This window comes from Bombina bombina, chromosome 2 (assembly GCF_027579735.1).
Source record: "Bombina bombina isolate aBomBom1 chromosome 2, aBomBom1.pri, whole genome shotgun sequence".
Lineage (NCBI taxonomy): Eukaryota > Metazoa > Chordata > Amphibia > Anura > Bombinatoridae > Bombina > Bombina bombina.
Window position 1 is genome coordinate 104090409 of NC_069500.1, and position 15200 is coordinate 104105608.

Sequence of the window (15200 nt, forward strand, 5' to 3'; positions counted from 1 at the left end):
GCAGAGACTCACTCTTGCCACCTGTCAGCGATCCATATCCCAGGGGTAGGGAACTGGGAGGCGGATTTTCTAAGTCGTCAGACTTTTCATCCGGGGGAGTGGGAACTCCATCCGGAGGTGTTTGCTCAATTGGTTCTCCGTTGGGGCAAACCAGAACTGGATCTTATGGCGTCTCGCCAGAACGCCAAGCTTCCTTGTTACGGATCCAGGTCCAGGGACCCAGAAGCGGCACTGATAGATGCTCTAGCAGCGCCTTGGTTCTTCAACCTGGCTTATGTGTTTCCACCGTTTCCTCTGCTCCCTCGTCTGATTGCCAAAATCAAACAGGAGAGAGCATCGGTGATATTGATAGCGCCTGCGTGGCCACGCAGGACCTGGTATGCAGACCTAGTGGACATGTCATCCTTTCCACCATGGACTCTGCCTCTGAGACAAGACCTTCTAATACAAGGTCCTTTCAATCATCCAAATCTACTTTCTCTGAGACTGACTGCATGGAGATTGAACGCTTGATCCTATCAAAGCGTGGCTTCCCCGAGTCAGTAATTGATACCTTAATACAGGCACGAAAGCCTGTCACCAGGAAGATTTACCACAAAATATGGCGTAAATATCTTCATTGGTGTGAATCCAAGAATTACTCATGGAGTAGGGTTAGGGTTCCTAGAATATTGTCCTTCCTCCAAGAGGGTTTGGATAAAGGATTATCAGCTAGTTCTTTAAAAGGGCAGATTTCTGCTCTGTCTATTCTTTTACACAAGCGTCTGGCAGAAGTTCCAGACGTTCAGGCATTTTGTCAGGCTTTAGTTAGAATTAAGCCTGTGTTTAAACCTGTTGCTCCCCCATGGAGCTTAAACTTGGTTCTTAAAGTTCTTCAAGGGGTTCCGTTTGAACCCCTTCATTCTATTGATATCAAACTCCTATCATGGAAAGTTCTTTTTCTGATGGCTATTTCCTCGGCTCGTAGAGTCTCGGAGTTATCTGCCTTACATTGTGATTCTCCTTATCTGATCTTTCATTCAGATAAAGTAGTTCTGCGTACAAAACCTGGGTTTTTACCTAAGGTGGTTTCTAACAAGAATATCAATCAAGAGATTGTTGTTCCGTCATTATGCCCTAATCCTTCTTCAAAGAAGGAACGTCTTTTGTATAATCTAGACGTAGTCCGTGCCTTGAAGTTTTACTTACAGGCTACTAAAGATTTTCGCCAAACATCTAACCTGTTTGTTGTTTACTCTGGACAGAGGAGAGGTCAGAAGGCCTCGGCAACCTCTCTTTCTTTTTGGCTTCGGAGTATAATCCGTTTAGCCTATGAGACTGCTGGACAGCAGCCTCCTGAAAGGATTACAGCTCATTCTACTAGAGCTGTGGCTTCCACCTGGGCCTTTAAAAATGAGGCCTCTGTTGAACAGATTTGCAAGGCTGCAACTTGGTCTTCGCTTCATACTTTTTCCAAATTTTCCAAATTTGATACTTTTGCTTCTTCGGAGGCTGTTTTTGGGAGAAAGGTTCTACAGGCAGTGGTTCCTTCCGTTTAAGTTCCTGCCTTGTCCCTCCCATCATCCGTGTACTTTAGCTTTGGTATTGGTATCCCACAAGTAATGGATGATCCGTGGACTGGATACACTTAACAAGAGAAAACATAATTTATGCTTACCTGATAAATTTATTTTTCTTGTAGTGTATCCAGTCCACAGCCCGCCCTGTCCTTTTAAGGCAGGTCTAAATTTTAATTAAATTTCAGTCACCACTGCACCCTATGGTTTCTCCTTTCTCGGTTTGTTTCGGTCGAATGACTGGATATGGCAGTGAGGGGAGGAGCTATATAGCAGCTCTGCTGTGGGTGATCCTCTTGCAACGTCCTGTTGGGGAGGAGAATATCCCACAAGTAATGGATGATCCGTGGACTGGATACACTACAAGAGAAATAAATTTATCAGGTAAGCATAAATTATGTTTTTTTGCTTGTTCACAGTTATTAAAGTGTTTTCCAAGCTTGCTGGTCTCATTACTAGTCTGTTTAAACATGTCTGATATAGAGGAAACTCATTGTTCATTATGTTTAGAAGCCATTGTGGAACCCCCTCTTAGAATGTGTACCAAATGCACTGATCTTACTATAAGTTATAAAGATCATATTCTGGCTTTAAAAGACCCCTTCATTCTATTGATATCAAACTCCTATCATGGAAAGTTCTTTTTCTGATGGCTATTTCCTCAGCTCGTAGAGTCTCGGAGTTATCTGCCTTACATTGTGATTCTCCTTATCTGATCTTTCATTCAGATAAAGTAGTTCTGCGTACAAAACCTGGGTTTTTACCTAAGGTGGTTTCTAACAAGAATATCAATCAAGAGATTGTTGTTCCGTCATTATGCCCTAATCCTTCTTCAAAGAAGGAACGTCTTTTGCATAATCTAGACATAGTCCATGCATTGAAGTTTTACTTGCAGGCTACTTAAGATTTTCGTCAAACATCTAACCTGTTTGTTGTTTACTCTGGACAGAGGAGAGGTCAAAAGGCCTTGGCAGCCTCTCTGTCCTTTTGGCTTCGGAGTATAATCCGTTTAGCGTATGAGACTGCTGGACAGCAGCCCCCTGAAAGAATTACAGCTCATTCTACTAGAGCTGTGGCTTCCACCTGGGCCTTTAAAAATGAGGCCTCTGTTGAACAGATTTGCAAGGCTGCGACTTGGTCTTCGCTTCATACCTTTTCAAAATTTTACAAATTTGATACTTTTGCTTCTTCAGAGGCTGTTTTTGGGAGAAAGGTTCTTCAGGCAGTGGTTCCTTCCGTTTAAGTTCCTGCCTTGTCCCTCCCATCATCCGTGTACTTAGCTTTGGTATTGGTATCCCACAAGTAATGGATGATCCGTGGACTGGATACACTTAACAAGAGAAAACATAATTTATGCTTACCTGATAAATGTATTTCTCTTGTAGTGTATCCAGTCCACGGCCCGCCCTGTCCTTTTAAGGCAGGTCTAAATTTTAATTAAATTTCAGTCACCACTGCACCCTATGGTTTCTCCTTTCTCGGTTTGTTTCGGTCGAATGACTGGATATGGCAGTGAGGGGAGGAGCTATATAGCAGCTCTGCTGTGGGTGATCCTCTTGCAACGTCCTGTTGAGGAGGAGAATATCCCACAAGTAATGGATGATCCGTGGACTGGATACACTACAAGAGAAATAAATTTATCAGGTAAGCATAAATTATGTTTTTTTGCTTGTTCACAGTTATTAAAGTGTTTTCCAAGCTTGCTGGTCTCATTACTAGTCTGTTTAAACATGTCTGACATAGAGGAAACTCATTGTTCATTATGTTTAGAAGCCATTGTGGAACCCCCTCTTAGAATGTGTACCAAATGCACTGATCTTACTATAAGTTATAAAGATCATATTCTGGCTTTAAAAGATTTATCACCAGAGGAAACTGACAAGGGGGAAGTTATGCCGACTAACTCTCCCCACGTGTCATAACCTATGACTCCCGCTCAAGGGACGCCCGCTCTAGAGGCGCCAAGTACATCTAGCGCGCCCATAGCGTTTACCTTACAAGACATGGCGGCAGTTATGGATCATACCCTTACAGCGGTATTGTCCAAACTACCAGGGTTACAAGGAAAGCGAGACAGCTCTGGGGCTAGGAAAAATACAGAGCACTCTGACGCTTTAGTAGCTATGTCTGATATCCCCTCACAATATGCAGAAGCTGAGGAAGGAGAGCTTCTATCTGTGGGTGATTTTTCTGACTCAGGGAAGATAATTCAACCTGATTCTGATATGTCTACATTTAAATTTAAGCTTGAACACCTCCGCTTGTTGCTCAGGGAGGTTTTAGCTGCTCTGAATGACTGTGACACCATTATGGTCCCAGAGAAATTGTGTAGATTGGATAAATACTATGCAGTGCCTGTTTACACTGATGTTTTTCCAATACCTAAGAGGTTTTCAGAAATTATTACTAAGGAATGGGATAGACCAGGTGTACCGTTCTCTCCCCCTCCTGTTTTTAAAAAGATGTTTCCCATAGATGCCGCTACACGGGACTTATGGCAAACGGTCCCTAAGGTGGAGGGAGCAGTCTCTACCCTAGCTAAGCGTACAACTATCCCCGTCGAGGACAGTTGTGCTTTCCTAGATCCAATGGATAAAAAGTTAGAGGGTTACCTTAAGAAAATGTTTATTCAGCAGGGTTTTATTCTCCAGCCTCTTGCATGCATTGCCCCTGTCACTGCTGCTGCGGCCTTCTGGTTTGAGTCTCTGGAAGAGGCTCTACAGGTAGAAATCCCATTGGATGATATACTTGACAAGCTTAAAGATCTTAAGCTAGCCAATTCATTTGTTTCTGACGCCGTTGTTCATTTAACCAAACTAACGGCTAAGAACTCAGGTTTTGCTATTCAAGCGCGTAGGGCGTTATGGCTTAAATCCTGGTCAGCTGACGTTACTTCAAAGTCTAAGCTTCTCAATATTCCCTTCAAGGGGCAGACCCTATTCGGTCCCCGACTGAAGGAGATCATTTCTGATATTACTGGAGGAAAAGGTCACGCCCTTCCTCAGGATAGGTCCAACAAATTAAGGACCAAACAGACTAATTTTCGTGCCTTTCAAAACTTCAAGACTGGCGCAGCATCAACTTCCTCTAATACAAAACAAGAGGGACATTTTGCCCAGTCCAAGCCGATCTGGAGACCTAACCAAGCTTTGAACAAAGGAAGACAGGCCAAAAAGCCTGCTGCTGCTTCTAAGACAGCATGAAAGATCATCCCCCGATCCGGTAACGGATCTAGTAGGGGGCAGACTTTCTCTCTTTGCCCAGGCTTGGGCAAGAGATGTCCAGGATCCCTGGGCGTTGGAAATTGTGTCCCAGGGGTATCTTCTGGACTTCAAAGCTTCTTCCCCAAAAGGAAGATTTCACCTCTCACAATTATCTGCAAACCAGATAAAGAGAGAGGCATTCTTACATTGTGTTCAAGACCTCCTAGTTATGGGAGTGATCCACCCAGTTCCAAGGGAGGAACAGGGGCAAGGCTTCTATTCAAATCTGTTTGTGGTTCCCAAGAAAGAGGGAACCTTCAGACCAATCTTAGATCTCAAGATCCTAAACAAATTTCTCACTGTCCCATCCTTCAAAATGGAGACTATTTGAACCATCCTACCTATGATCCAGGAGGGTCAATATATGACTACCGTGGACTTAAAGGATGCTTATCTTCACATTCCAATACACAGAGATCATCATCGGTTTCTCAGGTTCGCCTTCCTAGACAGGCATTACCAGTTTGTAGCTCTTCCCTTTGGGTTAGCTACGGCACCAAGAATCTTTACGAAGGTTCTGGGGTCACTTCTGGCGGTCCTAAGGCCGCGGGGTATAGCAGTAGTCCCTTACCTAGACGACATTCTGATACAGGCGTCGAATTTTCAAATTGCCAAGTCCCATACGGACTTTGTTCTGGCATTCCTGAGGTCTCATGGGTGGAAAGTGAACGAAGAAAAGAGTTCTCTATCCCCTCTCACAAGAGTTTCCTTCCTGATAGATTCTGTAGAAATTAAGATTTACCTGACAGAGGCCAGGTTGTCAAAACTTCTAAATTCCTGCTGTGTTTTTTATTCTACTTCTCGCCCTTCAGTGGCTCAGTGTATGGAAGTAATCGGCTTAATGGTAGCGGCAATGGACATAGTGCCATTTGCCCGCCTACATCTCAGACCGCTGCAACTCTGCATGCTCAGTCAGTGGAATGGGGATTACACAGATTTGTCCCCTCTACTAAATCTGGATCAAGAGACCAGGGATTTTCTTCTCTGGTGGCTATCTCGGGTCCATCTGTCCAAAGGTATGACCTTCGGCAGACCAGATTGGACAATAGTAACAACAGATGCCAGCCTTCTGGGCTGGGGTGCAGTCTGGAACTCCCTGAAGGCTCAGGGATCGTGGACTCAGGAGGAGGCACTCCTTCCGATAAACATTCTGGAACTAAGAGCGATATTCAATGCTCTTCAGGCTTGGCCTCAGCTAGCTGCGGTCAGGTTCATCAGATTTCAGTCGGACAACATCACGACTGTAGCTTACATCAACCATCAAGGGGGAACAAGGAGTTCCCTAGCAATGTTCGAGGTTTCAAATATAATTCTATGGGCAGGGATTCACTCTTGCCATCTATCAGCTATCCATATCCCAGGAGTAGAGAACTGGGAGGCGGATTTTCTAAGTCGACAGACTTTTCATCCGGGGGAGTGGGAGCTCCATCCGGAGGTATTTGCACAGTTGATTCAACTTTGGGGCAAACCAGAACTGGATCTCATGGCGTCTCGTCAGAACGCCAAGCTTCCTTGTTATGGATCCAGGTCCAGGGATCCCAAGGCAGCACTGATAGATGCTCTAGCAGTGCCTTGGTCCTTCAACCTGGCTTATGTGTTTCCACCGTTTCCTCTGCTCCCTCGTCTGATTGCCAAGATCAAGCAGGAGAGAGCTTCGGTGATTTTGATAGCACCTGCGTGGCCACGCAGGACTTGGTATGCAGATCTGGTGGACATGTCATCCTTTCCACCATGGACTCTGCCGCTGGGACAGGACCTTCTACTTCAGGGTCCTTTCAACCATCCAAATCTAATTTCTCTGCATCTGACTGCTTGAAGATTGAACGCTTGATTTTATCAAAGCGTGGTTTCTCCGAGTCGGTCATTGATACCTTAATACAGGCGCGAAAGCCTGTCACCAGGAAAATCTATCATAAGATATGGTGTAAATATCTTCATTGGTGTGAATCCAAGGGTTACTCATGGAGTAAAGTCAGGATTCCTAGGATATTATCCTTTCTCCAAGAAGGATTGGAGAAGGGTTTGTCAGCTAGTTCCTTAAAGGGACAGATTTCTGCTCTGTCTATTCTTTTGCACAAACGTCTGGCTGAGGTTCCAGATTTTCAGGCGTTTTGTCAGGCTCTGGTTAGAATCAAGCCTGTGTTTAAACCCGTTGCTCCGCCATGGAGTTTAAATTTAGTTCTTAAAGTTCTTCAAGGGGTTCCGTTTGAACCTTTGCATTCCATAGATATTAAGCTCTTATCTTGGAAAGTTCTGTTTTTAGTAGCTATCTCCTCGGCTCGAAGAGTTTCGGAGTTATCTGCTTTACAATGTGATTCCCCTTATCTCGTTTTCCATGCAGATAAGGTAGTGTTACGTACCAAACCTGGTTTTCTACCTAAGGTAGTATCTAATAAGAATATCAATCAGGAGATTGTTGTTCCGTCACTGTGTCCTAATCCCTCTTCAAAGAAGGAACGTCTATTACACAATCTTGACGTGGTTCGTGCTTTAAAGTTTTATTTACAAGCTACTAGAGATTTTCGTCAAACATCTGCATTGTTTGTTGTCTACTCTGGACAGAGGAGAGGCCAAAAGGCTTCGGCAACTTCTCTTTCTTTTTGGCTAAGAAGTATAATCCGCTTACCTTATGAGACTGCTGGCCAGCAGCCTCCTGAGAGAATTACAGCTCATTCCACTAGAGCAGTAGCTTCCACATGGGCTTTTAAAAATGAGGCTTCTGTTGAACAGATTTATAAGGCGGCGACTTGGTCTTCGCATTCATACCTTTTCTAAATTCTACAAATTTGATACTTTTGCTTCTTCAGAGGCTGTTTTTGGGAGAAAGGTCTTACAGGCAGTGGTGCCCTCCGTTTAAGCGCCTGCCTTGTCCATCCCTTCATCCGTGTCCTATAGCTTTGGTATTGGTATCCCACAAGTAATGGATGAATCCGTGGACTGGATACACCTTACAAGAGAAAACAAAATTTATGCTTACCTGATAAATTTATTTCTCTTGTGGTGTATCCAGTCCACGGCCCGCCTTGTCATTTTAAGGCAGGTGTTATTTATTTTTTAAAACTACAGTCACCACTGCACCCTATAGTTTCTCCTTTTTCTTGCTTGTCTTCGGTCGAATGACTGGGAGGTGGCAGTTAGGGGAGGAGCTATATAGACAGCTCTGCTGTGGGTGATCCTCTTGCAGCTCCCTGTTGGGAAGGAGAATATCCCACAAGTAATGGATGAATCCGTGGACTGGATACACCACAAGAGAAATACATTTATCAGGTAAGCATAAATTTTGTTTTCCCCCCAAAAAAACTTTATTTCCCTTGTAATTTGTATAAATATTGGTGAAGTACTTTTGTTTTAAGATATTTGACCTGTATTTATTATGCATATATTCTGGCCTTAACATTTTACTTCAGGTTTCAATAGAGCTAAATCTTAAAGGAACATGAAACCCAAAACTTTTTTTTCATGATTCAGATAGAGAATACAATTTTAGACAACTTTTCAATTTACTTCTTTTATCTAATTTGCTTTGTTCTATTAGTATCCTTTGTAGAAAAGCATACATACGTAGGTGCAGGAGCTGGGAGATAGATGCTTATTGGTGGCTGCACATATATGCATCTTTTCATTGGCTTACTGAGGTGTTCAGATAGCTCCCAGTAGTGCATTGCTGCTCCTTCAATAAAAGATACCAAAGGAACAAAGCAAAACTGATAATAGAAGTAAATTGGAAACTTTGTTACAATTATATGCTCTGTCTGAATCAAGAAATAATATTTTTGAGTTTCATGTCCCTTCAAAGTGTTATTATGTGTTTTATCCCCACTTGTTATATGAGCGATGATAACGCACCAAGTGCTATCCATTGAAAGTATAGGGTGTGCTGAGAAAATGTTGTCACGTTAAGATTCTCTGGTAAATCTTTTGTTTACCACTTACTTGCAATACCAGGTTGTGTAGTATTCTTAGGGCACAATCGCAATATGGATAATGGACCCTGTGTTATTGGTTGCGCTCCACTTGTAATCTAGGCCCTTGTTGATAAAGATTAGACACCAAGGCCTCTATTTATGAAAGGTCTTGCGGACCTGATCCGACAGTGCGGATCAGGTCCGCAAGACCTCGCTGAATGCGGAGAGCAATACGCTCTCCATATTCAGCATTGCACCAGCAGCTCTCAAGAGCTGCTGGTGCAACGCCGCCCCCTGCTGACTCGCGGCCAATCGGCCACCAGCAGGGAGGTGTCAATCAACTCGATCGTACTCGATCGGGTTGAATTGCGGCGATTCCTGTCCACCTGCTCAGAGCAGGCGGACAGGTTATGGAGCAGCGGTCTTTGTGTCCGTTGCTTCATAACTGCTGTTTCTGGCGAGCCTGAAGACTTGCCAGAAACACGGGCCTTTCGGAGCTTGATAGATAGGGCCCCAAGACCGAGCAAACATAACGAAAGAGGGATTTGTGTTTCCGTAAGCTGCAAATACTTGCAATAGGGTTCCAGTGTAGAGTCTTACATAGAAATGATTAGCTTTCAACTATTCATTTCTTACTGCTGCAGTGCAGAACTGCTTAAAGGAATAGTTTAGTCAAAATTAAACTTTCATGATTCAGATAGAGCATGCAATTTTAAGCAACTTTCTAATTTACTACTATTATACTTTGTTCTTTGTTCTCTTGGTATCTTTATTTGATTGTAAGCTTATGAGCCAGCCCATTTTTGGTTCAGCACTGGGTAGAGCTGCTCCATAACTTGTTCGCCTGCTCTGAGGCTGTGGACATCAATCCGCCCGATTCTATACGATCGGCTGATTGACACCCCCTGCTAGCGGCCGATTGGCCGCAAATCTTCAGGGGGTGGCATTGCACAAGCAGTTCACAAGAACTGCTTGTGCAGTGATAAATGTCGACAGCGTATACTGTCGGCATTTATCGATGTGTGGCGGACATGATACGCTACATAGTATCCTGTCCGCTCGCACTTTCATAAATCTGCCCCTCTATCTGAATCTTGAAAGTTTAATTTTGACTAGACTATTCCTTTAATTGCCAAAAAAGTTTGATCGCTCAAATCACAATTGATAGCAACAGGGTTGTTACTATATTGTGACCCTAGTTCAAGCATAGGGTCACCACCTCGGCCATGTTTTCCTAGACACTTATGTATTATGCCTCTGGACATCACATGAATGGTGCTGATTAACAGCATAATACATGTTCCTCCCTGCTTACCCTGCAGCATGTGTAACTCATAAGTGTCCAGGAAAACATGGCCGAGGTGGTAACCCTATGCAAGCATGTGATCTAATGCCTAACCTTTGTTAAATGTATACTCCCTTTAGTAGCCAGTAAGATGTTTATGAGGTTCTCGAGTATAGTTTTGTAAATAGCACTAGGCATTTTAAAAGATGAACTAAATCCATATTTGTGATTATTATACTTGTCTTTTCTGATATAGACACATCCCAGCAAACTCAGGGTGGATCATGGATGGTTTCCCAACAACTTTAACTCAGGCCAAGTTATTTGAAAAGGCTCTAACAGGAAATGACCCTGAAAAAGGTGCAAGGAGTAAGAAAAGCAAGGCATCTTCTTTAGTAAAAAACCCAACAGCAGCAAAGGAGCCCTCACCACTTCCACCTTCTTTTGACTTTGCTGTGCTGATAGAAGTCTCAGACAATATAGTCTTACAGCGTTTTGCAGAGAAAAAAGGTTTGTTCTATTTACAGAATAATCTCCACCTTGAATGTTTAGTGATGTTTAGATAAAACAATACAATACTTTACAAATACAGCTCTTCTGGCCGGCATGGTACATACAACCAGTGCTTTGCACATTAAAATGATGTTACATATTACAACAATTTAATGAGGCTAAGATTTGAGACTTTAATATTTGACATGTCTTTAATATTATGTTAATAATACTTATACCCATTAGAAAGAATGAGCTCCTTATAGTCATAGAATATACATGAAATATTGTTTCTTTTATAGTAATATAGTAGCTGATGGACTGCCTGTTAAAGGTACCTTATTGCCCTGAAAGGTTTTTCTTTGCTGTAATCTGTTCCTAATGATTTATTCTATATGCTGGAGTGTACCAAATTGTGTATAAATAGCCCCTTTACCTTTATTTTGACATTTTTTGCCTGTTGAAACCAACACCTATACCGTAAATAGGAATACTTTAGTATTCTCTATAGAAAAGAGATGTAAACCAGAGACAACAAGCAGTAATCAAGTCCCCATTTGGGATGGAAGAGATAGGTAATAAAATGTTCCTTTTCAATTGCTCTCTCTATGATAAAAAGGACTTAAAGGGACATAAAACGTGTTGATATCTGTGCATATCCGTAAAGGGCTAATTAATTAAAAATAGTTTGCATAAAAAAAAATGTTTAAAAAATGCTGGCAAGTATTTTAAAATAATTTTAAAAAATAAGCAAAAATACTTAAATATCCATGCTGTCTGGAGCAGTCTGCTCCACCCCTTCTGATTAGTGTTTAGACCCAGGCATTGTATTTCAACTGAGTTCATAGCTTCTAGGCATGCTCCAGCAGATAATCCTATTCACTTTTGCATTCTACCAAAAGAACAATAGATATAGATACAGCCATAGAAGGAAACGTGTTGGGGGAGTTAGAGCTTTACATTTTCAGGTAAAATAATTAAAGTACATATTATATTTTGTCTCTATCCCAACTTGTTTTATGTCCCTTAAATGTATAGAGAGATAGATAAAATTAGATTTGTTCCTCAAGCAGGTTCAGACCATTTATATTGGCATGTTCTTTAAAAGAATGTATTGAGGTTTCAATCAGCTTAAAGGGACACTGAACCCAAATTTTTTCTTTTGTAATTCAGATAGAGCATGCAATTTTAAGCAACTTTCTAATTTACTCCTATTATCAATTTTTCTTCGTTCTCTTGCTATCATTATTTGAAAAAGAAGGCATCTAAGCTTTCAGTACTCTGGAGAGCACTTTTTTATTGGTGGATGAATTTATCCACCAATCAGCAAGGACAACCCAGGTTGTTCACCAAAAATGGGCCGGCATCTAAACTTACATTCTTGCATTTCAAATAAAGATACCAAGAGAATGAAGAAAATTTGATAATAGGAGTAAATTAGAAAGTTGCTTAAAATTTCATGCTCAATCTGAATCACGAAAGAAAATTTTTGGGTACAGTGTCCCTTTAAAGAAGCAACTATTTATTATACAAAAATAAACCTAAAGGAAGACGTTTCCATACATTTTATACTCTTCAGCTACTATATCAAGTCATTGGGAACACATTAAGGGGAAAACTATTTTACTCTTCAATGCCTCTTTAACCATTGACGTCATCACCAGTAAAATTTATTGTGCTAATCATCGGGACAGTGCTTTAACAGATATTGGAAAGTATTGGAAGTTTTTTTTTTTGTCTTTTTTTAGGTAAATCCAATACAGTGACATTTCAGGAAGGAAATCCTTCCAGTGATGGTGAGGAACATGCGAGGGATCAAATACAGCACAGGTTTGTAAGATACATTCAGAGAGCTATAGCCTAACTGTATACATGGGGGCCGAATTATCAAGCTCTGAACGGAGTTTGATGCGCCTGTTTCCACGTGAGCCTCCAGGCTCGACGGAGACAGCAGTTATGAAGCAGCGGTCTAAATACCGCTGCTCCATAACTTGTCCGCCTGCTCTGTGGCTGCGAACATCAATCCGCCCAATCCTGTACGATCGGGCTGATTGACACCCCCTGCCAGCGGCCGATTGACCGCAAATATGCAGGGGGCTGCATTGCACAAGCAGTTCACAAGAACTGCTTGTGCAATGATAAATGCCGGCAGCGTATGCTGTCGGCATTTATCGCTGTGCGGCGGACATGATACTTTACATCGTATCATGTCCGCTCGCACTTTCATAAATCGGCCCCTTGGTATTTACATAGAAGACAAAGATCCACTTTGCTTTAAATCATTTTGTTTCAATTGTAATAAAGTGACCGTAACACAAGAAAACAAAATACTTCTGAGTAGATGTGTGTATTCAGAGGTTTCAGATGCCTCTGAATGCTGAAGAAGGCAGCTGCCCATGGCATTAGTCTATTTCAGAGACAGATTTATGCTTGTGAAAGTGCAAAACACTGTGAATATGCACAGATCTTAGTGTACTGCACTTTTACAAGAATAAATCCTGCCCTCCGAAAAGAGCGAAATGCCATGAGTGTCCGCCTTCTGGATTCTGAGGCATCCGAAACCTCCGAATGCACATGTCTACTTCTGTGAAATATTATGTGTTTGTTATGCAATAAATCATCCAATTAGGTAACTGCAAGTTGCAGGTTAATGAATAATAAACTCCAAATTTTTGATTGAAGCATTTCCTTCTAAATACAGGGAGAGTCCACAGCTGCATTCATTACTTGTGGGAATACAGAACCTGGTCACCAGGAGGAGGCAAAGACACCCCAGCCATAGGCTTAAATTCTTCCACCACTTCCCTCATCCCCCAGTCATTCTTTGCCTTTCATCAAAGGAGGTTAGCAGAGAAGTGTCATATTAACAGCTCCTTAAGCAGTCAGCATTGACAAGTTTTGCTGCTTGCTTTCTTCACTCAAGTCCATGGCCTCTATGTATGAAGCCGTCTACTTAGCTGCATTCGCCGGCCCAATACGCTCGCCTACCATCGCCGCCGCAGACCTGAATACGTTCGCCAAAGTTATCAAAAAAGCTGTCAAGAAGACGCGCATCAAGTACGGAGCGATGAGCAGCGGACTGTTGTTAACTGACAGTCATCGATCTCGCTGCTCATCGGCTTCTTTGCAGCTTTTTTGATAGCCTGTCACTAAGCACCCACACTAAACTACACTGTTTTACCCCCTAAACCGCCACTTCCGGAGCCCCCCACAACTAAATAAAGTTATTACCCCCTAAACCGCCGCTCCTGGACCCCGCCGCAACTATAATAAATGTATTAACCCCTAAACCGCCGCTCCCGGACCCCGCCGCAACTATAATAAATGTTTTAACCCCTAAACCGCCGCTCCCGGACCCCGCCACCTCCTACATCATACCTATTAACCCCTATCCTGCCCCCACTACACCGCCGCCACCTATATTCAAGTTATTAACGCCTATCCTGCGGATCCCGGACCCTGCCCCAACTAAATAAATTGTTTAACCCTGAACCGCCAGACCCGGACCCCACCGCCACCTATATTAAACTTATTAACCCCTAAACCTAAGTCTAACACTAACACCCCCCTAACTTTAATATTATTTTAATAAATCTAAATCAAACTTACTATTATTAACTAAATTATTCATATTTAAAACTAAATACTTACCTGTAAAATAAACCCTAATGTAGCTACAATATAACTAATAATTATATTGTAGCTATTTTAGGATTTATATTTATTTTACAGGCAACTTTGTATTTATTTTAACTAGGTACAATAGCTATTAAATAGTTATTAACTATTTAATAGCTACCTAGTTAAAATACTTACAAAATTACCTGTAAAATAAATCCTAACCTAAGTTACAATTAAACCTAACACTACACTATCATTAAATTAATTAAATAAATAACCTACAATTACCTAAAATTAAATTAAATAAACTAATCTATAGTACAAAAACCCCCCCCACTAAATTACAGAGAATAAAAAAGAATTACAAGAAGTTTAAACTAATTACACCTAATCTAATCCCCCTAATAAAATAATAAAGCCCCCCAAAATAAAAAAAATGCCCTACCCTATTCTAAATTACCAAGTAACCAGCTCTTTTACCAGCCCTTAAAAGGGCTTTTTGCGGGGCATTGCCCCAAAGTAATCAGCTCTTTTACCTGAAAAAAAAATACAACCCCCCCAACATTAAAACCCACCACCTACATACCCCTGCTCTAACCCACCCAATCCCCCCTTAAAAAAACCTAACACTAACCCCCTGAAGATCTCCCTACCTTGAGTCGTCTTCACCCAGCCGAGCCGAATTATTCATCCAATCCGGGCGTTGTGGTCCTCCATCCAGGCGAAGTCTTGATCCAAGCGGCAAAGAAGAGGTCCTCCATCCGGGCGATGTCTTCCTCCAAGCGGCATCTTCTATCTTCTTTCTTCCGGCTCCATCTTCAGACCGCCGACGCGGAACATCCACCTTACCCGATGGACTAACGACGAATGAAGGTTCCTTTAAGGGACGTCATCCAAGATGGCGTCCCTCGAATTTCAATTGGCTGATAGGATTCTATCAGCCAATCGGAATTAAGGTAGGAAAAATAGGTCTAAAAGAAAAAAATAGGTCTAAATACCGCTGCTCCATAACTTGTCCGCCTGCTCTGTGGCTGCGAACATCAATCCGCCCAATCTTGTACGATCGGGCTGATTGACA

At 42.1% G+C, this 15200-nt stretch overlaps 1 protein-coding gene across 1 annotated transcript in view; it reads left to right on the forward strand.

Annotated features, from left to right (window-relative positions):
* The window catches only part of SPEF2 (sperm flagellar 2), a 439169-nt gene that overhangs the window by 222341 nt on the left and 201628 nt on the right, over positions 1-15200 (forward strand). Inside the window, exons 16-17 of the mRNA XM_053699669.1 lie at positions 10266-10519; positions 12250-12331. Coding sequence (XP_053555644.1) covers positions 10266-10519; positions 12250-12331 — 336 coding nt within the window. The remainder of the gene's footprint in view (positions 1-10265; positions 10520-12249; positions 12332-15200) is intronic.